Source organism: Cetorhinus maximus, chromosome 18 (genome assembly GCF_964194155.1).
Source record: "Cetorhinus maximus chromosome 18, sCetMax3.hap1.1, whole genome shotgun sequence".
NCBI classification, from domain to species: domain Eukaryota; kingdom Metazoa; phylum Chordata; class Chondrichthyes; order Lamniformes; family Cetorhinidae; genus Cetorhinus; species Cetorhinus maximus.
Window position 1 is genome coordinate 43,514,334 of NC_135896.1, and position 27,844 is coordinate 43,542,177.

At 44.3% G+C, this 27,844-nt stretch overlaps 1 protein-coding gene across 2 annotated transcripts in view; it reads right to left on the reverse strand.

Annotated features, from left to right (window-relative positions):
• cdkl1 (cyclin dependent kinase like 1 (CDC2 related kinase)) overlaps window positions 1-25,249 on the reverse strand; it is a 59,080-nt gene extending 33,831 nt beyond the window's left edge. For both annotated transcript variants that reach the window (XM_078562554.1, XM_078562553.1), the window contains exon 1: window positions 24,737-25,249. In XM_078562554.1, coding sequence (XP_078418680.1) covers window positions 24,737-24,904 — 168 coding nt within the window. In that variant the 5' untranslated portion in view covers window positions 24,905-25,249. The remainder of the gene's footprint in view (window positions 1-24,736) is intronic.
• Window positions 25,250-27,844: the final 2,595 nt, after the last annotated feature.

Sequence of the window (27,844 nt, forward strand, 5' to 3'; positions counted from 1 at the left end):
TGGGGAGGCAGGAGGTGAGTTACTCGCCACAGGTGTTAGCACCTGACCTGCTCTTGTAGCCACAGTATTTATATAACTAGTCCAATTCAGTTTCTGGTCAATGGGAACCTCCAGGATGTTGATGATGGGGGATTCAATGATGGTAATGCCATTGAATGTCATGGGGTGTTGGTTAGATTCTCTCTTGTTGGAGATGTTCATTGTCTGGCACTTGTGTGGCGTGAATGTTACTTGCCGCTTTTCAATTCAAGCCTGGATATTGCCCAGGTCTTGCTGCATTTGGACATGGACTGCTTCAGCATCTGAAAAGTCGCGAATGGTGCTGAACATTGTGCAATCATCAGCGAACATCCCCACTTCTGACATTATGATGGAAGGAAGGTCATTGATGAAGCAGCTGAAGATGCTTGGGCCTAGGACAGTACCCTGAGGGACACCAAAAATTCTGCAACAGCAATTTGCTTCCTCATTATCCAGCCTTTGCTGGTGGTGTGACAAAGCCACTCTGTGTTACCCATAGTTAGACTATATAAAGGCAAAAGCCTCTTGGTATACAGTTTAAAAAAATTCTGCAAAAATACCCTCAAGACAGATGTTTTTCCAAACCCTGTTCTAGGCAATGCAGAATAAAGAATGGCCTGAATTACAAACACAGAGTAGTCACATTAGAGTTGGAAGTTACTTAATACTGCTTATAATAATGCTGCTTATTGTAGTACTGGAAAGATAATTGAACAATTAAATTCCTAGTTAGTGAAAATGTTGTTCATCAACTTGAACGGCCTAACTCATCACGCAATGTGGAGACAATGACCGCTGCTGCACTGCAGTTGACTAAATCTTAAGTTTCAAGTCCCCTTTTGATAACTTCATACCTGTGAAATGTTCATTATAGCTGAAGCAATATTTTAAAAAGAGCACTGCAACTACACTGTAACAAAGTTGACTGCTTACATTTTAGCAATATCCTGATATTTTAACAAGATTTCGCTTCCTGATGCCTTTGCGGGTAATGCACTATATACCACAATACTGAAAATTTCAAGTTCACTCTCTGTTTTGTGCCAAGTTTGCCAATTCCAGCTAGAGCAGTGGGCAGTATTTTCTGTTCTTGAAACTAAGTGCCGTGGTGGGTCGGTTCCACGCCGTATCCTGCTGGTTGGAATGGTGGGAAATTGTGTCCGATTCAGCGCTTGGAAGCTCATTAATTATGCACAGGCGAGTATCTCTCTGTGTCACTTGGCTCCACCATTACCTGATGGGGTCATAGATCCAGCCACCATATTTAAACACCACCCGAGCGCACACATCTCACTCTCTCCAGCCCAGCTGTCTCCCGGAGACCCAGAGAGATGTCTGGCAACCAGAAGAAGGAGGCTGCACCCTGCTTCTTCCCCGACGCCCTCAAGGCCTTGATCCAAGGAGTGCAACAGCATAGGGATGTGCTTTATCCCAGGGATGGCTCCACGAAGCACACAAGCCTCAGCTCTCCAGCCTGGGAGGCCATAGCTGAGGATGTCAGCTCGGCTGGCCACTGCACCTGCAACATCATCCGGTGCAGGAAGAGGATGAATGATTTGATCTGCACCACGCAACCTTCAACTCCCTCCAATACCAAACTCTCATTGTGGCATCATGTACTCAAAGGGCTACTCTCTTCAGGAATTTCACGCAGCCATTAGCAGGGGACACATTTCACCACTGATTGTCTCACAGAAACTTTCACATCACCAACATCTCATCTATCATGCTGCTCACACTCCATCCCAGCCCTTTCTGGGGAGGGCTCAGCATACACAGGGGGCATGCACCTTTCCCAACCTCTGCTCCATCCCTTCTCATCACATTCCTTTCTGTTGTCTTCATCCAGGGCAAGCCGGCTCACAACAGATGGGAAAGATTCCAGACCGGGGAAGGGATGTCTGACATTGTACCCTTCACCTAGTTTGAGGAGGATGCTACCGAGCTGGCTGGGGAGGACAGGGATTGCTCCTGTGGGGAAGGAGAGACTGGCTTGTCCCAGCAACCTTGTACGGATGACACCTCCATGAATTCATCATGTCCTGACATTCACAGTGAGTGACATGCAATCTTGTAATCTGCCTGCTCATTAACTAAAACTCTCTTCTCTTATAGGCACCAGCAGATATAGGCAGACAAGGAATGTAAGTCCCAACCCCACAGATCACCTCGGACGAAGAAGCTCAGGAAGCCACCGAGGACGAACCGTGACTGTGCTCAATGCACCCTCCACTAGCGCAGAAACACATACCTCAGTGGGTCATAGCTCTAGATTAGGCTCAGGGTCGCCTACTGGAGAACACCTCACTCACATGTCCCTGCAGCAGTTGCAGGCAGGAATAGCCCCACTCCCAGGCACTCAGAGATCTGCTGGAGACCAGCCACCTGCTGAGTCCAAGTCAGGTGATGATCCTCTGCGAGTGGCCACCAACTCAATGCTGGAGGTGCAAAGACAGGCAGTGGAACATCAGGCAGGGATGCAGCAGTCACTCAGCAGATTGGAGTGAAGGATGGAGGAGTCTGTCCACATTCTGTCTGATGTCGTGGCTCCGACATGCGAGCGCCTCGAGGTCAACATGGGAAGACTGACGACCACCATGGAGACCTTGGCCCAGCAGGTTTTGTCAGATTTGCGCTAGGCCCTGGACCCCATGGCCACACACACTGGTGGGCATCATCAGTGTTTAGGTGAGAAGGGGATAAGGTACCTTGACTTCCCTCCAGGTGCTCCTTCTCCTCAAGGAGTCAGGAAGGGGCCCTCAGGCACACACATCAGCTGGACAACTCGGGTGCCTCAACTCAGGACACTCCAAAGGTGTCCAGCTGCTCCAAATCCCCTCGACCTGTGACCCCATCCACTCCAGCTGCTCAGGCCGAGGAGGGTGCATCTGCCCCTGAGCAGGAGATCCTTATCAGGCCAGGGCCCTCCAGGCCTTGGGCCACCAGAGGACACCTGCCAAGGTTATCGCAGACATCAGGGCGTAGCAGTCAGCAGGCTGCCTCCACCTCTGCTGCGGATGTCAGGGCTGCATCCAGGTGTAGTGGTAGGGTTAGGAAAATTAAGAAATATTGAAATCACTTTTGGGTCACAGATGTGCAACCACTGTAAAAATGTTGCACTTTTGTTAATACAATTGATGTTTTTGTGGATGGCTTGGTCAACTGAAGGCGTTGTGATTATGTACATATGAATCCTCTTATTTTGAGGTTTAGCCATCCTCCCAATCAGTGATAGCCTCTCTCTGTGACATTCACATTCATGTGATGTCAGCCTCACTGAAGATAGATTTCTGCATCCTTGTGTGATGTCAGAGAAATGTGTTAAAATCTTCATTGAAAGTGTGCACTTAATGTGCTTGTAATCCTTTTTCCTAACGATACACCATTGTGTGAGGGCAGTTCAGCAGCCTTGAAGGATTAACGGCAGTTGTGTTTCCTCAGTGGTAATATCAAAGGACAAGACCTGATGGGAGGATGTTATCCCCAACCATGTCCTCATCTCACTGGCGGCTGTAGTTTCTCATTACTGTGGCAATGACTGCTTCAGATAAGCTGCCACAGTGTTCTCACTGTTGTGTCAACTCTCACTTCCCACAGCGAGTCCACACAGGGTGTACAGCTGACCTTCTTAGAGATCAAAGCCTGGTCAATCACAAGGCTGGAACGTACAAGTCTGAATGCTGAACTTGTTCTCGATGTGACTGGTTCGACATCCCTTTGAATGCAGTGGATTGACATTAAGGGACAGGAGAAATGTAGCCATTTCCTGTTGCCTTCACTTTACTCCTACTGGAATCTGGTAGCAATTAAAAGTGGTATGTGAACGTCTTCCATGCTGTGTTTCCTTGATGGCATCGTCCTGTGGAAGCTGAACCTCTTCAGGTTTCTGGCCCTCCTGCTCTTCATCATCTGAGGAGCTCTCATCATCCTCCATTTCTCCCTCTGGTAAGGGATCACCCCTTTGCAGCGCTGGGTTGTGAAGTGTGCAACACACAACAATGATACGGGAGACCCTATCTGGAGCGTACTGCAGTGCCCCACCTGAGCCGTCTAAACATTGGAAGCGCATCTTCAGACTGCCAATGGTCTGCTCCATTAGGGACCATGGGGAGCTGTGAGCTGTGTTGTATCTCTCCCCCGAAGCTCTCTGTGGCCAATGCACGGGTGTCATGAGCTAATGTTTCTGTGGGTACACCCTATCCCCAATCAGACATCCCTGCAGATGCTCAGGCCCTTTGAATATCTGAGGCATCTGGGAGTGGCTCGTGATGGATGAGTCATGGCAGCTCCCAGGGCACCTGGCACAAACACGCATTATGTGCTTCCGATGATCACACACCAGGTGAACACTGATGGAATGAAAACCTTAATGGTTGATAAACATTAGTGGCTGCTGCCATGGAGCCCTTAAAGCCACATGGGTGCAACCGATTGCATCCTACATTCTTGGGAAGTCTGAGATAGCTGCAAAGCCATTGAATCTCGCAGCCTAGCTATCTTCATTGATTGTAAACCTCACATAGTGATGTGCCTTGCTGTAGTGGGTATCTGTGACCTCCTTGGTGCAACTGTGTGTGGTGGACTGTGAGATGCCACACAGACCCCCTGTGGATCTCTGGAACGATCCGCAGGCAAAGAAATTGAACGCAGTGGTCACTTTCAAGGCCACTGGCAGAGGATTGCCTCCCACACCACAGGGCATTAGTTCCTTTCAAAGAATATGGCAAATGTGATACACCAGCGTCTTTTTCGGTAGACCCTTGGTTTAGCGTGTCATGTGGCCTGGGCCTATCCTCCTGATCCTCATGTCCTTGCTGTGGCTCCCCTGTACCCTGGACCTCAGGCAGGGCCTCCTCCTGAAGTTGAGCTCAGCATCACCTCTCTTTTCTTCTCCTCCTCCATTGTAACTCTTTCGAGTTATCAACAGATCGCATGTAACTCTTTCGAGTACATTCACAGTTCTTGGTTTCCGGGAGTGGGACATGAACCCACAACCTTCTGAGTCAAAGGCGAGGGTGCTATGAACTGAGCCACAGCTGACACCTCCCTCCTCCATTGTATTAGAACCTCAAAAAGGCAGTATTGAGCCCTGGATAATTGTTTTGTCCTTCTCTCTGAATTGATAGATTAAATAGATTAATGAATAATGGGTGAAAATAATGAAGCTCACAATCTTCAATCAATAGCATCTGTAATGGTCTATAGTGGCTTTTGCCCTACCAGCCTTGTTGCTTATACAGCCTTGTATCTGAGGTGCTAACAGACAGCTCGAGGGGTCCAAGATGCCAGCCCAGAAACTTAACATCTGAATCTCACAGAGGTTGGAGAAAGTTTGAATGACGTGCACAACCTGACCTAGCTCAGTGCTCCAACCTCTGATCTGACATACCAATTAACACTAAGTTGCTCATGTTTAATGACTAGATGCCCTTTGGCCCCTTATGAATGCCAATTCTGGAAAGCATATGAAAGTCTTCCATTGATGGGATTCCATATATGCAGCATCTGTGCCTCATTAATGGTTGGCCACATTCCCAAATTTCACATTCCTGTGTGTTAATGTTGAAATGCATCAACTGTGCTGTTAAGCCAGTGACTCCTACATTTCCCTGTAACAGTGCGGCAAAAGGCATGGGTTCCAATGGCTAGCTTCTCAAGGAGGTCTTCCTCCCTTCTCTCAGCTCTGACTCATAATATTGTGGCACCAACAAGTTAGAGGACGCCTCCAGAAAGGGCCCCTTAGTCCAGCAGTGAGCTTCTCCCAGACTGTCTCAGACCCCTCCCATGCAGATTTGCTCCTACTTTCGATTTATAACTGCGCCATCACTTCGATAGATCAAGATGTTGGTTCTGCACTATTATTTCGAGACCAGCTTTGACGCTCCCTCTCTCACTGTCTGCATCCCATAAATTTAGCTGGAACCTCACAATGTGAAGGTAAAGCTACCGCCTGTTATTCTCCAGCCTCCCTCAGTAATACTGGATCCCACTGTTGTTGTGGTCAACATTCCTACCCTCCCCCATGAGCCCATTACTGTTGACATGCCCATACCTCCAATGGACCTCATCTCTCCCCATCTAGAGGCTGTGTGCACACTCACCTACAGAGGAAACCGCCCCCCAACCCATGAAAGCTTCACATAGCCCCTCCCATTATTGTATTTTCCCCCAATACAGGTTGCAGATGCCTCCTAAAACCATGACCATCCCATCTGCAGACCAGTACAGAGCCAGACAAGCTAATGAACACAACTGTGAAAACGCCCTGCAGACCAAGCTGTGCATTATCCCATATGAGCACAGAGTCCTTGCCCCTCCCTGGAGCAGGAGCATAACGTGCATTCCATCTATAGCCCTGTAGCAAGGCCCACTGCACTCCAAGACTGTCTCTACTCTCTCATTCTTGACTATGATGTCCACAGAGCCCCAGGACTGTCTCTTATCTCTGACTCCTGACTGTGAGCCCAAGGAGCGTCTCTACTCTCTGACTCTGACCTGCTGGCCCCAGACAAAGGACTCTGACTTTCAATAACTTCCCCACTGTCCTTATAACTGATCTCTGACTCCCTTCCCATCACCCACACCCCCCCACCCACTTCATGAGTGTCAGTGCGACCCACCCCTCTTGTGCCACACTAACGCCACCACGCTCCACCCCCACCAACCCAACACTTTCCAATTCTGGAGACTACGTGCATCCCCTCCCATTCATACATGTGGTATCCCATTGACCCCCTTGTTTGTCAACGTTTTAGTTTCCCATGTTGGGCTGCAGCTTTCCACACCTTGGTCTCCCCTCTGCCTGCCATTGTTCATGCCCCCCGCAAAACCTTCCTGCCCCACTGCCTTCCTTCGCTCCCCCATTCCCTTGCAATGCCTTTCTGCCCCTTTGCCCCCTGTTTGTTGCACCCCCCGATCCCCTTGCATTGCCTTCATGCCCCTTCATGTGTTCCACCTGCACCCCCCCTTCCCCTTGCAATGCCTTCCTGCCCCTTTGCCCCTCCGTGTGTTCCACCTCCCCCCCCCTTCCCCTTGCAATGCCTTCCTGCCCCTTTGCCCCTCCGTGTGTTTCACCTTCCTCCCCTTCCTCTTGCAATGCCTATCTACCCCATTGCTCCCCAATGTGTCCGTTATCCTCAGCCAATTCCCTGGTCGCAATACTGGTCTCTGCCTGTCTAAATGTTCAGCCCTGCCTGAGTACCGCTGCACTGTCCTTCAGGACAATGGAGGTACCCATTGGGAGCAGAATAACCCTACACCCCCAGCAATGTGGCATTCCAACTGGCATCGTAACGAGGCTGGCACAGCGTCGTGGCAGGTAGACTATGTATGTTGCACTCACCTCAAAGTCATGAGCGAAGTGAGGTCCGACCGTTGCACACCACTCTTTTTCAAATGTGATTCAGACCGGCATGATTTCCCGCTGGCATGATGCAAGATTGGAAGGCATCACATGATTCCAGTGAGCAGAATATTAATGAGCATTCATGAGATGGTAATGAATGCAAATGGCGTTCACACCATGAAACCTGCCATGGGCAGGATGGGAAAATTCTGCCCAGTATTTCTGGAAAGGGAACACTAGTAAGAGTTCTGATCACTAGCCAGTGACATTTTTTTAAATCATTCATGGGATGTGAGCTTCGCTGGCTGGGCCAGCATTTATTGCCCATCCCTAATTGCCCTTGAGATGGTGGTGGTGAGCTGCCTTCTTGAAATGCTCCAGTCCATGTGGTGTGGATACACCCTCGGTGCTCTTAGGGAGGGAGTTCCAGAATTTTGACCCAGCGACAGTGAAGGAACAGCGATATATTTCCAACTCAGGATGGTGAGTGACTTGGAGGGGAACTTCCAGGTGGTGGTGTTCCCATCTATCTGCTGCCCTTGTCCTTCTAGATGGTAGTGGTCATGGGTTTGGAAGGTGCCGTCGAAGGAGCCTTGGTGAATTCCTGTACTGCATCTTGTAGATGGTACACACTGCTGCTACTGCATGTGGAGGGAGTGAATGTTTATGGATGTGGTGCCGATCAAGCAGGCTGCTTTGTCCTGGATGCTGTCAAGCTTCTTGAGTGTTGTGGGAGCTGCGCTCATCCAGGCAAGTGGGAAGTATTCCATCACACTCCTGACTTGTGCCTTGTAGGTGGTGGACATGCTTTGGGGAGTCAGGAGGTGAGTTACTTGTTGCAGGATTCCTGGCCCCTGACCTTCTCTTGTAGCCACAGTATTTATAATGGCTTGTCAGGTTCAGTTTCTCGCTAATGGTAACCCCACGATGTTGATAGTGAGTGACTCGATGGTGGTAATGCCATTGAACGTCAAGGAGTAATGGTTGGATTCCCTCTTGTTGGAGCTGGTCATTGCCTGACACTTGTGTGGTGCGATTGTTACTTGTCACTTGTCAGCCCAAGTCTAGATATGGTCCAGGTCTTGCTGCATTTGGACATGGACTGCTTCAATATCTGAGGAGTCGCAAATGGTGCATAACATTATGCAATCTCAGCAAACATCCCCACTCCTGATCTTATGATGGAAGAAATGTCATTGATGAAGCAGCTGAAGATGGTTGGGCCGAGGACACTACCCTGAGGAGCTCCTGCAGTGATGTCCTGGAGCTGAGATGACTGACCTCCAACAACCACAACCATCTTCCTTTGTTGTAGGTATGACTCCAACCAGCAGAGTTTTCCCCCTGATTCCCACTGACTCCAGTTTTACAAGGGCTCCTTGATACCACACACTGTCAAATGCTGCCTTGACATCAAGGGCAGTCACTCTCACCTCACCTCAGGAGTTCAGCTCTGTTGTCCATGTTTGAACCAAGGCTGTAATGAGGTCAGGAACTGAGCGGCCTTGAGGGAACCCAAACTGAGCGCCAGTGAGTACGTTATTGCTCAGCAAGTGCTGCTCGATAGCACTGTTAATGACCCCTCCCATTACTTTACTGATGATCGAGAGTAGACAGATGGTCGGTAATTGGCCGGGTTAGATTTGTCCTGCTTTTTGTGTAGAGGACATAACTAGGCAATTTTCCACATTGCGGGTAGATGCCAGTGTTGTAGCTGTACTGGAACAGCTTGGCTAGGGCCGTGGCAAGTTCTGGAGCACAAGTCTTCAGTACTATTGCCGGAATATTGTCAGGGCCCATAGCCTTTGCAGTATCCAGTGCCTTCAGCCGTTCCTTGATATCACATGGAGTGAATTGAATTGGCTGAAGACTGGCATCTGAGATGCTGGGGATCTCGCGGGGAGGCCGAGATGGATCATCCACTCGGCACTTCTGGCTGAAGATTGTAGCAAATGCTTCAGCCTTATCTTTTGCACTGTGCTCCTCCATCATTGAGGATGGGGAGCCTCCTCCTCCAGTGAGCTGTTTAATTGTCCACCACCATTCAAGACTGGATGTGGCAGGACTGCAGAGCTATGATCTGATCTGTTTGTTGTGGGATCGCTTAGCCCTGTCTATCACTTGCTGCTTATGCTGTTTGGCACACAAGTAGTCCTGTGTTGTAGCTTCACCGGGTTTACGCCTCATTTTTAGATATGCTTGATGCTGATCCTGGCATGCCTCCCTGCACTCTTCATTGAACCAGGGTTGATCCCCTGGCTTGATGGTAATGGTAGAGTGGAGGATATGTCGGGCCACGAGGTTACAGATTGTGTTCGAGTACAATTCTGCTGCTGCTGATAGCCCACAGTGCCTCATGGATGCCCAGTCTTGAGTTGCTAGATCTGTTCGAAATCCATTCCATTTAGCAAGGTGGTAGTGCTACACAACACGATGGAGGGTATCCTCAATGTGAAGCCCGGACTTTGTCTCCACAACGACTGTGCAGTGGTCTCTCCTACTGATACTGTCATGGACAGATACATCTGTGGCAGGTAGATTGGTGAGGATGAGGTCAAGTATGTTTTTCCCTCTTGTTGGTTCCCTCACCGCCTGCCACAGACCCAGTCTAGCAGCTATGTCCTTTAGGACTCAGCCAGCTCGGTCAGTAGTGGTGCTACCGAGCCACTCTTGGTGGTGGACATTGATGTCCTCCGCCCAGAGTACATTCCACGCCCTTGCCACCCTCAGTTCTTCCTCCAAGTGGTGTTCAACAAGGAAGAGCACTGATTCATCAGCTGATGGAGGGCGGTATGTGGTAATCAGCAGGAGATTTCCATGCCCATGGTTGACCTGATGCCATGAGACTTCATGGGGTTTGGGGTTAATGTTGAGGACTCCACGGGCAACTCCCTCCCGACCGTATGCCACTGTGCCTCCACCTCTGCTGGGTCTGTTCTGCCGGTGGAACAGGACATACCCTGGGATGGTGATGGTGGTGTCTGGGACATTATCTGTAAGGTATGATTCCGTGAGGATGACTATGTCAGGCTGTTGCTTGACTAGTCTGTGAGATAGCTCTCCCAGTTTTGGCACTAACCCCCAGATGTTAGTAAGGAGGACTTTGCAGGGTCAACGGGGCTGAGATTGCCGTTGTCGCTTCTGGTGCCTAGGTCGATGCCGGGTGGTCCGTCCAGCATCTTTCCTGTACTTAAGATATGTGGGCAAGAGGAACCTCAGCTGCAAAAAGCTAGTTGACTCTCACTGTCCAAACTAACATATGAGTGAAAACCAGATTGGGACTGTATACCACTGTTGTTACTGCATTCATGAGATGAGGGCTAAGGGCACAAAAAAAAAACACTTTTGCTGTTATGTTAAATTATTGTAAATTCTATTGTACATTACCTTATATACATATATTTAAAAAAACAAACCTTTGTTTATCCAAAGCACAGACTAAAAAGATTTAATTTACCTCAAGTATGTAAACTAAATTTAAAAATATAGAAATGTAGAATGTATAGTACATATTACTTTGATCAATACTGACATCAATTTAGCAACCCAAATCAAACTGGAGCAATTATAAATCTGAAAGATCCATTAGCTGAGAACTGATTTTCATCATCAATATTTACTACAGTATATTTACAGAATAAACATTCCCAATGTTATTCAGTTGGGATGGGAACCAACTCCATTTCCACTTCCGCCACTCCTTTGCAGTGAGAGATTTTTTACACTTTGAACAGGAAATTTTATTGGAAAGCACTTCAGCATACCAAAGCAAACGACTAAATAAAACACAGCAATTTGAAGTGTTTACATGGTCAAGTTTTCAATCTCACCGGTTTATTTTTAGGTAGAAAATCTAATTTCTCCTGCATATAGAATCCAAGTATTTCCCTTCTCGTGTCCCTTTGTAAATATCAGTTCTTATATTTCTAATGAGATTTCCTGGTTGCCCACTTGCTGAAAGACATAAACATCAGATCTGAGTCTAAACTGGTTGTGAACAAGCTAAATACCAGCTATTTGATATAGATAAGTTGTTCTCTAGTAAATGTGATACTACTTATTCATTGGACTATCGGGTGACTAATTATTTTTCCAAACTTTTGGAACCACGCAGGTGCTTTCACAAGATGAAAAATGGAAAGCAGTGCTGTTTCGCAAAGACTAAAGGCATCATGTTACAATGAAAAGCATTTTGGCAGGCAAAACAGTACTGATTAAAAACAGCTATTTGATTTAAAATCTACAATTAAAACAAAGAACAATGTAGTCCATGTAGGAACACTGCACTAGGTTTCCCCACCCAAAATAAAAGCACACAAATTTTTCTCTACTTCATTTACTCGAAATCTGTATTAAATACAATGTAATCTCTCAATCTGGAATGCTTGGAACCAAATCATTTCTGGAATTTGGAATTTTCCAGATTATAGAATGACACTAGAATGCCTAACCACAAATATGTGAACCGGAAAACACCATATTTGCCTGAAGCATAAAACAGGAATAAAATATCATGGAGCAGTGAAAAAATGTTTCCCCTATCCAAATACTGATATATCTTCCATGTTTTCACTCCCAAAGTACTGCACTAAAATGATGAAGCGAATTGATTGGGTCTGCTCAAAACATGTCTGGACAACTGGCGTTTCTGAACAATAGTTTTCCACACTGGAGAGGTTACATTGTATTATGATTTTCTGGAACTATATATTTTTTTTAAAAAGCGAAGCACTCTTGACCAAGAAAGACCACCAGTCCCATCCCAATGAGAACAATGGTGCATCATGGAACATGATGACTCTTAATTTTCCAGGGCGATTTATAAATTACAATTGTATTTTGATGTACTTACCTTTGCCCTGTTGTGCCTTTATTTGACTCCCTTTCACATTTTATAATTGTACAACTAATATTTCATAACTCTGTAGTCCAGAAGAGTTGAACTAGGTATTGAGTACAAGGTTAATACTTCTAAGTACTGCCATAAAATTACATTAGAAAAATTGGTTTGTATTTCTCTAAAAGCAAAGATCTAAATGTTAAACATATAACTGATATTCTCATTAGGTGTTAACCAAAAGTAACTTAAATTAACTTCACATTAGAAGTTCAATATTGTAGTAAAACATCCCAAAGAAATACTGGCACTGTACTCAGGATTAGTTATTCTTAAGTTAATACTACAATAAATAGAAGGTAAAATAAACATCAGAATAATGCACAGGTTCTTCAAATGATGTTAAAACTATTTAGTGGCAATTATAAGAACTTGGATTCAATTTTGAAACAAATATTTCTGTGTTGATGGTAGAGCAAAGTCCTAAAATGCCCCAATCAAAACATGACAGCAGCAAGAACCAACATTTAATTTTGCTAGTTCTAACTGATTAACTAGATTAAAGATTCCGTTTAAAACTGAACTTTGTGCCCTGGATTGGGCCTACAGCTGCAGAACTACAATTCTCTGCAGGGCAACATTTGGGGTTGTAAGGGAATGTTGAAACATGTAGTGCTTTCCCATAGCAGAGGCTTAAATTGTTTTGTCCCAACTTCAGCTACACTCCTATTAGTGAATGACTATTTGCAAAGTGGCACTAAGAAAATGGTGATCCCGTTGAAACATAAAAGGTTTAGAGGGGGCTTGAGAGGGTAGATGCTGAGAGGATGTTTCCCTTTGTGGGGGAATCTTAACTAGGGGGCACCGTTTAAAAATAAGGGGTCTCCCATTTAAGATGGAGATGAGGAGGTTTTTTTGTTAGAGGGTTGTTAATCTTTAGAATTCTCTTCCACAGAGAGCAGTGGAGGCTAGATCATTGGATATATTCAAGCTGAGTTAGATTTTTGATCTACAAGGGAGTCAAGGGTTTGGGGGCAGGCAGGAAGATAAGTTAAAGTCACAATCAGATCAGCAAAGATCTTATTGAATGGTGGAGCAGGCTCAATGGGCTGAATGGCCTACTCCTGCTCCTATTTCTTACAATATTATGATCTTAAGATGTCAGGGAGTAAGTCATCACACACCATTTTATCTTAAAAGTAATCCACAGAATAAAGAAACTTGGTGTCAGTGTGGTACACAAAGGAAGAAACTTGGATGGGATAAAATAAAAATTAATTACATTCGGGCTCTTCATAGATCAGCTAAGACACTTGGTATTAGTGTAAATAGGAACGATCAGAATGATGTTACAAATGAGAAATGCCTCTTGTCTCATTTATTTAGAAAATAAAAAATCCTTGTTCCCAAAAATACTTTGTACATGGAGAGGAACTGGATAAAGAGATAAAGAGAAAAAGGGAGGCTTATGGCAGTTACCGAAGGCTCAAAACAGTGGAAGCCCTGTGTATAGAATGTGTAGGGGGGAACTTAAAAAGGAAATTAGAAGAGCAAAAAGGGGGCATGAAAAAACATTGGCAGGTAAAGTAAAGGAAAATCCAAAGTTGCTTTACAAGTACATTAAGAGTATGAGGATAACTAGGGAAAGAGTAGGGCTCATTAAGAACCATGGTGTTAATTTGTGCGTGAAGCCGGAAGACATAGGTAGGGTTCTAAATGAACACTTTGTGTTGGTGTTCACAAGTGAGAGGGACGACGTGGGTATGGAAATCAGGCAGCAGGACTGTGATATAATTAAAGAAATTAGCACAGGAAGGCAGGAGGTTCTAAATGGTCTGACAGGCTTAAAAGTAGATAAATCTCCAGGCCAGGGTGAAATGTATCCCAGGCAGTTGAGTGAGGCAAGGGAGGAGACAGCAGGAGCGTTGGCAATAATTTTCAATACCTCTCTGGCCACAGGAGAGGTGCCAGAGGACTGGAGGACAGCCTATGTGGTACCATTATTCAAGAAGGAAGGAAGGGATAAACCAGGGAACTACAGCCAGTCAGTCTAACCTTAGTAGTGGGGAAACTATTGGAAGCAATTCTGAGGGACGGAATTAATCTACATTTGGAGAGGCAGGGATTAATCAAGGACAGTCAGCATGGTTTTGTTAGGGGGAGGTCATGTCTGACCAATTTGATTGAATTTTTCGAAGAGGTGACCAAGTGTGTAGATGAGGGCAATGCATTTGACGTAGTCTACTTGGACTTCAGCAAGGCTTTTGATAAGGTCCCGCATGGGAGACTGATAACGAAGGTAAGAGCCCATGGGATCCAAGGCAATTTGGCAAATTGGATCCAAAATTGGCTGAGTGGCAGGAAGCAGAGGGTGTTGGTCGAGGGCTGTTTTTGTGACCAGTGGGGTTCCACAGGGATCGATGTTGGATCCCTTGCTGTTTGTGGTATATATAAATGATTTAGACTTGAATGTAGAAGGGTTGATCAGTAAGTTCATGGATGACACGAAAATTGGTGGGGTGGTAAATAGTGAGGAAGACAGCCTTAGACTACAGGAGGATATAGACGGACTGGTCAGATGGGCTGATCAGTGGCAAATAGAATTTAATGCGGATAAGTGTGAGGTGATTCACTTGGGCAGGACAAACAAGGCACGGGAATACACGATGAAAGGTAGGACCCTGGGAAGTACTGAGGATCAGAGGGACCTTGGTGTACATGTCCACTGGTCCCTTAAGGTAGCGAACAGGTGGATAAGGTGGTTAAGAAGGCATATGGGATATTTGCCTTTATTAGCCGAGGCATAGAATATATGAGCAGGGAGGTTATGCTGGAACTGTATAAAACGCTGGTTAGGCCACAGCTAGAGTATTGTGTGCAGTTCTGGAATATGCATTATAGGAAGGTTGTGATTGCCCTAGAGAGAGTGCAGAGGAGATTTACCAGGATATTGCCTGGGCTGGAGAGTTGTAGTTATGACGAGAGATTGGATAGACTGGGGTTATTTTCCCTGGAGCAGAGGAGATTGAGGGGGGACATAATTGAGGTGTATAAAATTATGAGGGGCATAGATAGGGTAGACAGGAAGGAACTTTTCCCCTTGGTTGAGGGATCAATAACCAGGGGGCATAGATTTAAGGTCAGGGGCAGGAGGTTTAGAGGGGATGTGAGGAAGAATTTTTTCACCCAGAGGGTGGTGGGAATCTGGAACTCACTGCCTGAAAGGATGGTAGAGGCAGGAACCCTCATAACATTTAAGAAGTATTTGGATGTGCACTTGCAATGCCATGGCATACAAGGCTATGGGCTGAAGGGCCTTTGTCAGTGCTGTAGACCCCTATGACTCTATAACTATCACAATACTTGCATGTAATGTGCTGCACTTTTCAAAATGTGTAACTTAATGAGATTATAACATATACATAATGTATTATATGTACAGTGAACAAATTATCGCTAAATAAGATATACATGTGTAATGTGACCTTGAAATTTTACCAATTACCTACTTTCTGAATATAGTAATACTGTGCATTCCACATATACTTGAAGTAAAAAGTGGTGCCTTGGCAATATATAGTTTGTGCCAGATATACATCAATAGTTCCGCAGTTGGCTTGGTTTGACTCCCCACAAATTTTTCATATGTTCTCAAACACGCCTTAAAAAACCCGATTAATTGTAAGTCGACATATTTACTGCAAATGCCAAACCATTCTTAGCAACAGCAGCATTAAGAAAACAGATCATCGCTAGGTTCCAATGTGGTGTTTATTTAGTAGTAGTTCTGGATTGGTGTTCCTGTTTACCTTAGGTAATGAAACCAAGAAATATGCCATTCTGTTTATCACATCAGAACATAGAAAAATACAGATTAATCTCCTGATCATCAAAATTAATTATGTTTACATTCACAATATCCACACAGATGCAATATTTATACAAATGGCAGTTACTGACAAATGTACTAATTACACTACTTGGAAATCTGTTGGTTGGTTGCCAGTCAACACCTATACAGATATGAAAAATGATCATGAAAACAAAAAATGCAATAATAATGCAATAAAAATAATGGAAGACATAGAAATATGATGTGCCAAAACTAACTTTGCTAATACAAGTAAAATTTGCTGATTGATTTTTCTATCACTAGAAATGATACATGTATTGTGTTATCTGAAGTCCTCAAAATCTAGGGTTTCTCTCCATTATCTAATCACTGTTAAAATGATACTTAATTGTGGTGACAAAAATATTAATAACAAGCAGCCTAATAGAGAAATAGAGTGGAAAAGAAAGATGTTCCTGGGAAAATATGTTATTCAGTGACATCTACAGACATTTGTCAATGGTGAAAATTACATGAATTATTCAGAAATGTAAGGACCTTCATATCTTTAATACAGCAAAAACATTTATATTGCCATTAAAATGAGTCAGTGGGAAAAATGTTGATAGTATCACATTATAAAGTAACAAATGCCAATGCCAACAGAATGTTCAATTATACATAAATCCATAATTTATTGGTCTGGAGATGCAAGACTGACACTCTAGAAAGCATTGGCAAAGGTTCACCGAGTACTGTGTCCAATTGTGGTATCCACTTATGAAAAGACATAGCCATTGGAAAATGTTCAAATTGGAGTAACAAAGGTAATGCCACAGCTTAAAACAATACAGGAAAGGCTAAGGTGGACTTGCCATGGAAAATAAAGATTAAAATAAAACTCAAACACTAAGGATAAGGAAGGGAAGAATCAAGGAAGAATGTTGGATGTATCTGTTACCTACAAGGAATAATCTCTTCTTGAGTTCCGACTTTTATCAATTAAAAAGGATAGCTGCTCCAGATGAACAGACAATGCACACAAGTATATACGCTTACATTCCATTGTCATGAAAAGAGCAAAACAGGAACCAAGTATTCAAATCACAAAGGGAATCCTCCAGATGAATTTTGAAAACTATGGTGATCTGGGAAACATAACCACAATGTAAAAAAACCACAACCAAAGCATAGCTTCTGGAGTAATTATGTCACACTCAAGTTTTAAAAAAAAATTTTCAGGATGTGTTCATTTATTATCCATTCATAGTTGTCCATCGTGTTGGACTGCCATCATGAACTGCTCCAGTTGTGAGCTATTTGATACAACCATTTTTAATTTTTCACGGAATGTAGGTGTTGCTGGCTAGGCCAGCATTTTTATTGCCTATCACTAAATGCCCTTGAGAATCAAGTGGCTAACACTTCAGAGAGCGGTTAAGAGTCAATCACTTTGATGTGGGACAGCAGTGACTGTTTTTTTTGCAAAAATATACTTTATTCATAAAATATCTATTTTTTAAATATTTATTCATGGGATGTGGATGTGGACGTGGCTGGCTAGGCCAGCATTTATTGCCCATCCCAAACTGCTCTCGAGGAGGTGGTGGTGAGCTGCCTTCTTGAACTGCTGCAGTCCATGTGGTGTAGGTATACCCACGGTGCTGTTAGGGAAGGAGTTCCAGGATTTTGACACAGCGGCAGTGAAGGAACAGTGACATATTTCCAAGTCAGGATGGTGAGTGGCTTGGAAGGGAACTTTCAGGTGGTGGTGTTCCAATCTATCTACTGCCCTTGTCCTTCTTAATGGTAGCGGTCGTGAGTTTAGAAAGTGCTGTCTGGGGAGCCTTGGTGAGTTCCTGCAGTGCATCTTGTAGATGATATACACTGCTGCTATTGTGCATTGGTGGTGCAGGAAGTGAATGTTTGTGGATGGGGTGCCAATCAAATGGGCTGCTTTTTGCTGGATGGTGTCAAGCTTCTTGAGTGATATTGGAGCTGCACTCATCCAGGCAAGTGGAGAGTATTCCATCACACTCCTGACTTGTGCCTTGTAGATGGTGGACAGGCTTTGGGGAGTCAGGAGGTGAATTACTTGCTTCCTAGCCTCTGACCTGCTCTTCTAGCCACAGGCTACTGTGGATGAACCTCAGCAAAAATCACTGCATCTCTTCCAGACCTTCTTTGCAAAGGCACATTCCACAAGGAGGTGTGACGTCTCTTGTCCCCCGCAGTCACTGCGAGGGTAGCGTGCCGTGGCGCAGAAACTTCAGGCATGCATGAAGGATCTGATGGGGAGTGCCCTTCTTGTGACCAGCCAAGCTAGGTCTTGGTGCTTGTTTAAAAGTTCTGGCGAGAAGGCATAATATGGCTAGTCCAGTTCAGTTTCTGGTCAATGGTAGCCCCTAGGATGTTGATAGTGGGGGATTCAGCAATGGTAATGCTGTTGAATGTCAAGAAGCGATGGTTAGATTCTCTCTTGTTGGAGCTGGTTATTGCCTGGCACTTAGGTGGCGTGAATGTTACTTGCCACTTGTCAGCCCAAGCCTGGATGTTATCCAGGTCTTGCTGCATTTGGACATTGACTACTTCACTATAAAAAAAAATTACAAAACATTTCAAATTGTCCAAAGTGCAGAAAAGTGCAATGAACATTCAAATTTTCTTACAGAGCACGTTGCACTTTGAGGTGCCTCAATACAGTTACATTTACTATATACATTCAAGTACAAGCTTACAGCCCGAGGAGTTCTATACGGTTACCAGCCCCTTGGTGTACTATGGCTGAAAGGTCTTACACACTGGCCTTTCTGCATTGTGCCTTTGCAACCCCTTCCCAAGCTTTAGTGCATCCCTCAGCACCTAGTCCTGGACCTTGGAATGTGCCAGTCTGCAACTCTCAGTCGTGGACTACTCTTTGCACTGGAAGATCAATATGTTTCGGGCAAACCAAAGAGCATCTTTCACCAAGTTGATGATCCTCCAGCTGCAGTTATGTTTGTCTTGGTGTGCGTCCCTGGGGACAGCCTGTAGAGCACAGATGAACCTTTGGATGAACCTCAACAAAAACCACTGCATCTCTTCCAGACCTTCTTTGCAAAGGCACATTCCACAAGGAGGTGTCTCTTGTCCCCCGCAGCCACTGTGAGGCAGCGTGCCGTGGCGCAAAGACTTCAGGCATGCATGAGGGATCAGATGGTGAGTGCCCTTCTCGTGACCAGCCAAGCTATGCCTTGGTGCTTGCTGGAAAGTTGTGGCGATGAGGAATTCTGCCAAATAACTTTGACAGTTTGCTTAGTGAACCATCCAAAAGGATCCACCATCTCCTTTTCCCGCAGGGCCTCAAAGACATTACGTGCAGACCACTGCCTGGTGGACTTGTAGTCAAATGTGTCTTTCCGCACAAAACTTTCCATGAGGGATAGGTGGTCTGGCAAGGTCCAACTACTCGGCGCATTCCATGGCAATATGGCCAGACCCATCTTTTGCAACACTGGGGACAGATAGAACCTCAGCACGTAGTGACACTTGGTGTTTGCATACTGAGAGTCTATGCACAGCTTGATGCAGCCACACACAAAGGTGACCATCAGGATGAGGGCGACGTTGGGTACATTTTCTCCCACTCTATCCAGAGCTTTGTACATGGTGTCCCTGTGGACACGATCTATCTTTGACCTCCAGATAAAGTAGAAGATGGCTTGGGTGACCGCTGCAGTGCAGGATCGGGGTATGGGCTATACCTGTGCCACGTACAGCAACACCGAGAACACCTCACACCTCATGACTATGTTCTTGAATGGAGAGGGAGCCGTGCTCCCACATTTCTGACTCACCTTGGTTATATGCTTCTCCCAGTTTTTGGTACACGCCCCAGCTTCTCCAAGCCATATCCCCAGCACCTTCATATAGTCTGACCTGACAGTGAAGGAGACAAAGGATCGGTCTGCCCAATCCCAAAGAACATGGCCTTGCTCTTACCGTGAATTACCTTGGCACCAGAGGCCAGTTCAACTGCAGTGACATATGGTCCAAAGCAGGTAAGAGCAGGTATCTTTCAAAAATGTGTCATTTAGTACACCAGATGGGTTTTTACTACAGTTAAACATCCTCATGGTCACTTTTACTGACATCAGCCTTTTATTTCCAGGTTACTTAAACTGAATTCAAATGGGATTTGAACTCAAATTCTGCTGATTAGTCCAGATTTCTGGATTACTAGTCCTGAACAAGCCCTGGTAATGAATCAGAAGTACATGCTGGCACTATTATTGAGGTTAGATGAGCATAATATCAGTAAGTTCCAAAGAACATATTACTTCACAGTTATGTTTACATAAAGAGCTCTCCAACATGCTCATTCTAATCAATTTCCAATCAAAGAGTTGTAGCAACATTGAATCTCTTGTTAAATCCCACATGAAACTCTTTCGAGTTATCAACAGTCATAGATTGCAACTCTTTCGAGTACAATCACAGTTCTTGGTTTTCCGGGAGTGGGACATGAACCCACAACCCTCTGATTCAAAGGTGAGGGTGCTATGAACTGAGCCACAGCTGACAAGGTGCACCAACTCAAATCACTGCTAAAATGGAAGCCATTTTGGTCAGTTTTTATTATCCAGAGTAACTTAATTTGGTACAGAGTGAATAAAACAGAATGTAATCCATTCTGGTTTTAACCTTCCTTGCACCAGCACCTTCATTTTTGGACACAAACAAAAGATGAGTGATCTGGATTTTCTCCCCACAAAGCCAGAAGCAGGCTTCAGTTAAGAACATTTCTACAATTCTGCCTTTCTCATACCTTGACTTTATTGCCTTATCCTCTCCTTTCTTAAGTTCAAATTCTTGTTCAATTATTACCATAGTTATTGACATATTAAACTTACCTTGTCAATTTCTTGCAATTATGAGTGGTGTTCTATGATTCTTAATAAAGAATGCTTTGAAGAGATAACACTGGTGAACCAACAGACTTGCTGTAGACTAGCAGAGCAACAAGTTTCTCCTTATGGTACCTTCTCAATTTAGCTAATGGCTATAGATGGATAATGGACAATGAACAATGGCAGTTGAGCTACTGCCCATGCAAACAGAATGTAGAATAGTTATTCATGGCCATTCTTGTACATCACCAATAAGTTGGTTGAAAAGTTACCACCAATAAGCATTTTAACTACCTCCCCTCCCTTTTTAATGGTGTGTTTTGACCTAAATGGGAAATTAAATCATTAAGCGGTGTGATATAATTAGAACACAAAAAACAGAAAAGTAAATGAGAAAGTAATTCAGTCCACTCAACACTTCCTTGCACCATGCATTGGATTCAATCGTATTTGTTTACCTTTCAAGAAAATTAATCTGTTCAGATATTTTTTGATCTCTGTAGGTAATCCGGCCAACTTGATTCCCACATCATTGCAATTCAATCCTGGTCTCCATAAGCAACAACTTGCAGTAGTATTATGATATGCTTGATCATCCCAGATGATCAAATAACAACCATCCAGTTTTTGTGAATCAATTGACAGAACATCAGCTATTCTTGCTAGAAGTTCATTCTACAAGTCCATGCCATATATGAAAAATCTTCTAATCTCTAGTCTCAAATGACACAGCACATAATCAGCGCCTCTCAGAATTTTAAGGACATGGTTCATGTTTGTCCTCCTTCCTTTAATCTTTTCTCAATTAAAACAAAATTCAGCTCTGTCTCTCTTCCCCCCCCCCCCCCCCCCCCACCCCAAAAAAAACCCCTCCACCCTATAACTTGCATCTGAGAATCATCCCTTGGAGCCTTTCTCTGAATTCTATCTTGCTTTAATGACCTTGAGCATCACCACATTATGCAGGAAGCACATACTCCCTTCGGTAGCAACACAGGTAACTTTAGAAACACACAGTTGTCATAGCCAACCACTTGAATTGTCAGCCCTAAGGAATGAAACTTTTTTTGATATACCTGGCTCAATCCCACCATGGCTGTCATTGGAAGATAGTAATGAATAACATAAATTATTCAAAAAGTTGTTTCTGTAAAATATATGTTGCTATCATTTGCATTTTAATTACATTTAAAATAATGTCTTACTGGACATTTGTGAATCGTCTGCAGTCTACTATAATTCCACATGTTTGCCTTAAGTAATTAAGCTGCAGAGGACAAATAATATTTCTTCAACTTGAAATACTTTTGATCAGAATCTATAGCAACTTATTGCAGTTATTTATAAAATATAATTCCATAATCATCAAGCATTAGGAGCTGTTGAGTGGAACGCATGAAAGGATTTTATTTTATGCGTGCAAGCCAATTGTCAGATTTAGGAGTCTCCAAACAAAGCTACAGGTGCTGAGGAATCCACACAGGTAGTGTTTCTATTTACCTCTTCTGGAACTCTCTTTGGGAGAGATAAAACCCCTTTCATCCAAGTCCAGTAAGCTTGGCAAAGTTGGTAGAATCAAAGCTCAGGGATCCACAATTCCACGTGGAATATTACTACAGTTTAACCAGGTAAAATTGTGCAGCCTATCAGCACAGAATACTTCTATATTTCCTACTTCTCGTCCAAAGCCACACTCACATTAGGGTAATGGCTTGCAGGGCTATCTGGAGCCAAATGGGAAGAATCCCTGCTTCCAATGATTAGCCCAATTGTCAAACTTGCCCTGAAGTACAGTGAACTTGCCTGCCTCAGTTACTCAATCACTGAGTATACTGCAGATGGTTAACTTGGTTGTAAACCTCCATTGCCAGGTATGCAATCATGTAGTCACTTTGAGCCCAAGGAGAGCACGCTTAAACTCCCTGCTTACAGTAAAGTCAGTCACATATTGGTCATTTAAAGGCCTGACAAACATTGGTTTGGGTCAAGCTACGTGGACAGTAGGTACCAGCAAATTCCCATAAATGTCACTACGTAAGAAAGCATGTAAGAACACAGCATACCCCCAGTGTTTGGTGGTTCCACCATTTGGCAGTACACTTTCAGCAGCTTCTCTTTACCTTTCTGTACCCCAGTCATGATAGGCTACAATCCCTGGATATATGAGCATGGTCTGCATGTAATCTTTTGCAACAGCTATAAACTCGATTCTCAGTTTCCTAGTCAACTACACAATGTCCATCTACCCTCACTATGATGGAAGAACGTGAAAAAAAAATTAGCTTGTGACTTACTTTGAAGTCCCAGATTTCCAAGTCCAGTGCTGCATAACTAGGTTTACTCATCAACTGTTTAATCCAGGTGACATGAGGGGTGTCACAAAAAGGCATGCTTGAAATGAAATGATTTTCCCTCCAAGGTTATGTTAGCATAGCCCAGTTATTTTATTTTTGCCACAAATCCACCTCCACCATTTAGTCCTGGATCTCACAAATAGTCTGTGTGACTAGCAGTTCTAAAATATGAAGGACAACTATTTGGATACATCAAACACCAAAAATGGGTGTCAGCCAGATGTCGGTGGTCAGGCTCTCATCTCAGTCAGGTCATGGGTTCAAGCCCCACTCCATAGATTTCAGCACGTAATCTAGGACATCACTGCAGTGAGGGGATATTTCACTTGCCCCCTTTCAGATGAGATGTTAACCCAAGGGCCCATCTGTCCTCTCAGGTGAATGTAAAAGATCTATTGGCATTATTCGAATAACAGCAGGGGAGTTCTCCTGGTCTTCCGGCCAATACTTTATTTCTCAGCCAACATCTAAAAACAAGATCTAGTCATTTTCTCTCACTGCCGTTTGTGGATACTTGCTGTGCACAAATTGACCACGACACTCCCTACAACAGTGGCTGGAGCATTTGATCGGCTATGAAGCGTTTGGGAAATTTCAAACATGTAATACAGAGAATTTACCGTCAAAAGCAGGTTACAGTTAAAGGATTGGAACAGAAAAAAAAAATTACAACAGCGAGCAGATGGTTTTGCTCGCTTTATTTAGCCACATACGATAATATGTCACGTACTGCACAGCAATTTCATGCAGCAGTTTTGATTTTTGAAGCTGAAAAACGGAGAAATGGAACATCAGACAGCGAGATCAGCACGATGCACATCACATTCTGCTGATTTGGAAATTGTTAAATGCGTTTCGATCAGGGGTGACTGGCACCAATCTCCTATTGCTGTATTGACAATCACTGCCCGAGACCAGCAGCAATGATTCAATGATATGATTCAATAACGGGACTAGGCACGCAGCCCCGGCACCCACACGGAGATCCCAGGTTTCGGAGTGCCCGGCGTTAAGCTGGGCTCGGCAACTTGCAGCATTTACTCGTGTCGCTCGGCGATTCCACACAATTTAACCAACGCAAATTCCAATCATGACAACAAGCGCCGATTCCCCGCTTCTCATTACCGGCCAGAGAAAGCGAGAGAGATTCCAGCTGTTTTATCGCTACTATCGAACAGATGCAACAAGGGTGTCGCTTTGCACACAGCGAGGTCTGAATTTTATTTAGGTGAAGTGAAGCCAGTTTGATTTCCAACCCGTACAAAAAGCGCCCCGTGACTTGTCGAAGCCACATGGTGCCGGCAAATCCTGAACCTCTTAAAAAAAAAATTCGTCCAACGCAAAAATGATGACACGCTGTCAGTTATTTATACAAAATACACGGCCACGTAACTCTCGGTTGTACAAAGATTTGTGTATTAAATATGATGGGAAAGTTTCCAGCACTGACTGGATTACCTTCAGCATCCGGATCTCCCGGAGCGCGATCTTCTTAATAACCGGATCATCCTCAGACTCCACAAACTTTTTAATCGCCACTATTTGCCCGGTGTCTTTATTCCTGCACTTGAACACAACGCCGTAAGAGCCCTCGCCGATCTGGGCAATTTTGTCGTATTTCTCCATGCTGCCAGATCCCCGCTGCTACTTGGCGCCAGTTTTCACCTGAGGCTCGACGCCGAAGGTCTAAAATGGCGCGTCCGAGCCCGGAGCGACCGACTGAAATATTGGAGAAGGCGGCGGCGCCGCCGCTGCTGCTGCCCAGGGACCTGTCGCCAAGTCCCGGGGGGCAGCGCCTCCGGCTCCCGCTGCCCGCCCCGGAGCGCTGCCTCTGGAGAGATGCTCCCGCTTCTGGACACAGACCCTGTCCCTCACCCAGCAAAATGCTGCCCTTGCACCAGGCGATCGGATTCCCTTGTCCGGTGTTTAACCCCACTCGGAAGAGTCTTATCTCCACCCCCCCCCCCTCCCTACAAGAGTGTGAACAACAGCTCGGCTGAACCGTCAATCGCTCCACCCGGGGCTGAGCCGTCTCACCTTCAGAATAACAGTGCAACAGGTGCCCAGCCAGCCGGTGGTAACAGGTCACTTAGAAAATCACTAGGATTACACAGGGTCAACACGTATTTACGAAAGGGAAATGTTTGACAGATTTATTTATGTTTTTTTTTGAGGCTGTAACTAATAGGGGGGAACCAGTAGATGTCACGTAATTGGATTTTCAAAAAGCATTTGATAAGGTGCCACACAGGAAGTTATAACACAAAGGGACTGAGATGAGTAGAAATTATGTCACTCAAAGGGTTGTAAATTCTCTACTCCAGAGAGCTGCCGCTACTCAGTTGCTGAGTACATTCAAGGTAGAAATTGATAGATTTTTGAGTACAGAGGGAAATAATGGATTTGGGATAATGCAGAAAGTGGAACTGAGGTAGAAGATCAGTCACCATCCTTTTGAACTGTTGATTCTTGCTCCTATTTCTTATGCTCTTATGAATGGGAAATTAAGAGATTTAGAGGGTTAAAGGCATTGAAACTCTTGTGGGGAGATAGAAATTTCCTACCATTTTCTCTAAAACTGACCAGAATGTTTGTTTCCCTCCTGTAAATTAGCAATTATCAGTTAGAGAGGGTGGTACAAAAAGTCACACTATCGAATGGTGAGCGTTGGCTGGTCCGGTGATGTTTTTCATTTTCCTTTTCAAATTATCTAAACCTGGCTTATGGAAGATTGATCTTTCTTAGACTGTTCTCTTCCAAACTTAAGACTTATAATGTTGTATATCATCTTGAAGAGCAGTGATATAATGGTGTCAAAATCTGAGAAAAGCTGCACAATAGATACTTTATAAACATTTTGGGTGCTAGTATGAGGCCAAAAGTGATCATTTTATACAGATAGCATAAGCATACTGAATGAACTCAAATCAAAACAGAAACTACTGGAAAAACTCAGCAGGTCTGACAGCATCTGTGGAGAGAGAAACAGTTAACGTTTCGAGTCCGTACGACTCTTCTTCAGAGCCCTTCCTGTCCTGAGTGAACTCTTGTTTGCCAGTGACTGTGCTCTCATAGCACACATTCTGGAGGACATCCAGCTGCTTGTTGACCACTTTTCCCAAGCCTCAAAATGCTTCAGCCTTACAATAAGTCTGAAAAAGAAAAGGATCTTGTACCAACCTGCTCCAGTCCACAAACTCCAAGACCCCACAATCACAATCAACAATACAGTCAACTCAGTTCGTAAGTTCTGCTATTGTGGGAATACCCTCTCTAATAACACCATGTTGGACAATGGAATCACCCATCACTGACAAAAGCAAGCTCAGCATTCAACAAGCTCACTCACAGGCTTTGGAGAGAGAATGGAGTTTGTTTCAAAACAAAGATTAAAGTCTATAGACAGTGTTCTTACATCACTTCTTTATTGCTGAGATATGGATAACCTACTGGTGTCACATAAAGCAATTAGATACATTTCACCTTTGCTGCTTAACATCTATCTGCAACATCAAGTGCCAAAACACCAAAGTTCTTGCAAGGTGCTACATACCTAGTATCAAGAGCATGCTCACCAGATCTCAGCTCAGCTGGTTCAGGCATGTGGTTCAAATGGATGATCCCTGCACACCAAATGTAGTAATCTACAGGCAACTGAGACAGATACCTCAGAACATCCCAAACTTAAGAACGACATTCTGAAAGTCAATCTCAAAGCCTGTAAATTGGAACCCAAGACATGGAGGAAAAAAAAATCCTGGACAGATCCAAATGGAGAAGTCTCTGTCATCAAGCAATCTCAACATTTGAAACCCCGCACCCCCTTCCACCTCCCCCCACCCGCCCACAGCAGTGACTTATATACAAACATACAAATTAGGAGCAGGAGTCAGCCATGCAGCCCCCTTGAGCCTGCTCCATCATTCAATAAAATCATGGCTAATCTGATTGTGGCCTTAACTCCACTTCCCTTCTTACTTCTTATACCATTTAACTCTCTTGTCAATCAAGAATCTATCTAATTCAGTCTTAAAAATATTCTTAAATATACACATCAGGTGTAATACCTGCAATTGGGTTTGCAAATCAAGTTTGATTTATCACAAATGAGATGACACTAACCTAGACAGTGAACAACAGATCTCCTTGCTGAGCACTCATCCATTGAAGCAACAGGAGTGCCATCAGCATAAATAGTCTTAAAGGCAGGGGAGATTAGTTCTCTTTTTCTCTTAGGATCTAACCCATTTGACAGAGCTTAAACAAGTCCTTTATAACTTTATTCAGCCCAAAGGCAAATGAGGCATGCTTATCCATTTCGATGAACATGAGAATGGTTGCGGGGTGGAATGCGATTCATACAGTGGCAGGTGGAAGAATTGAAGGCTTTACGCTAAGTATTCATTAGATTTTTGATGTAAATGGTTACCATAGGGGTAGCTTTTTCCACTATACAATTTTAATACCAGGTACACCCTCAATAGGGATTTCTTCCATTTTTATATTGGAAAGGGTTGCAACCTCTGCTACAGCTTTTGATCCTGCAACAAGATTTTACCATTTTAA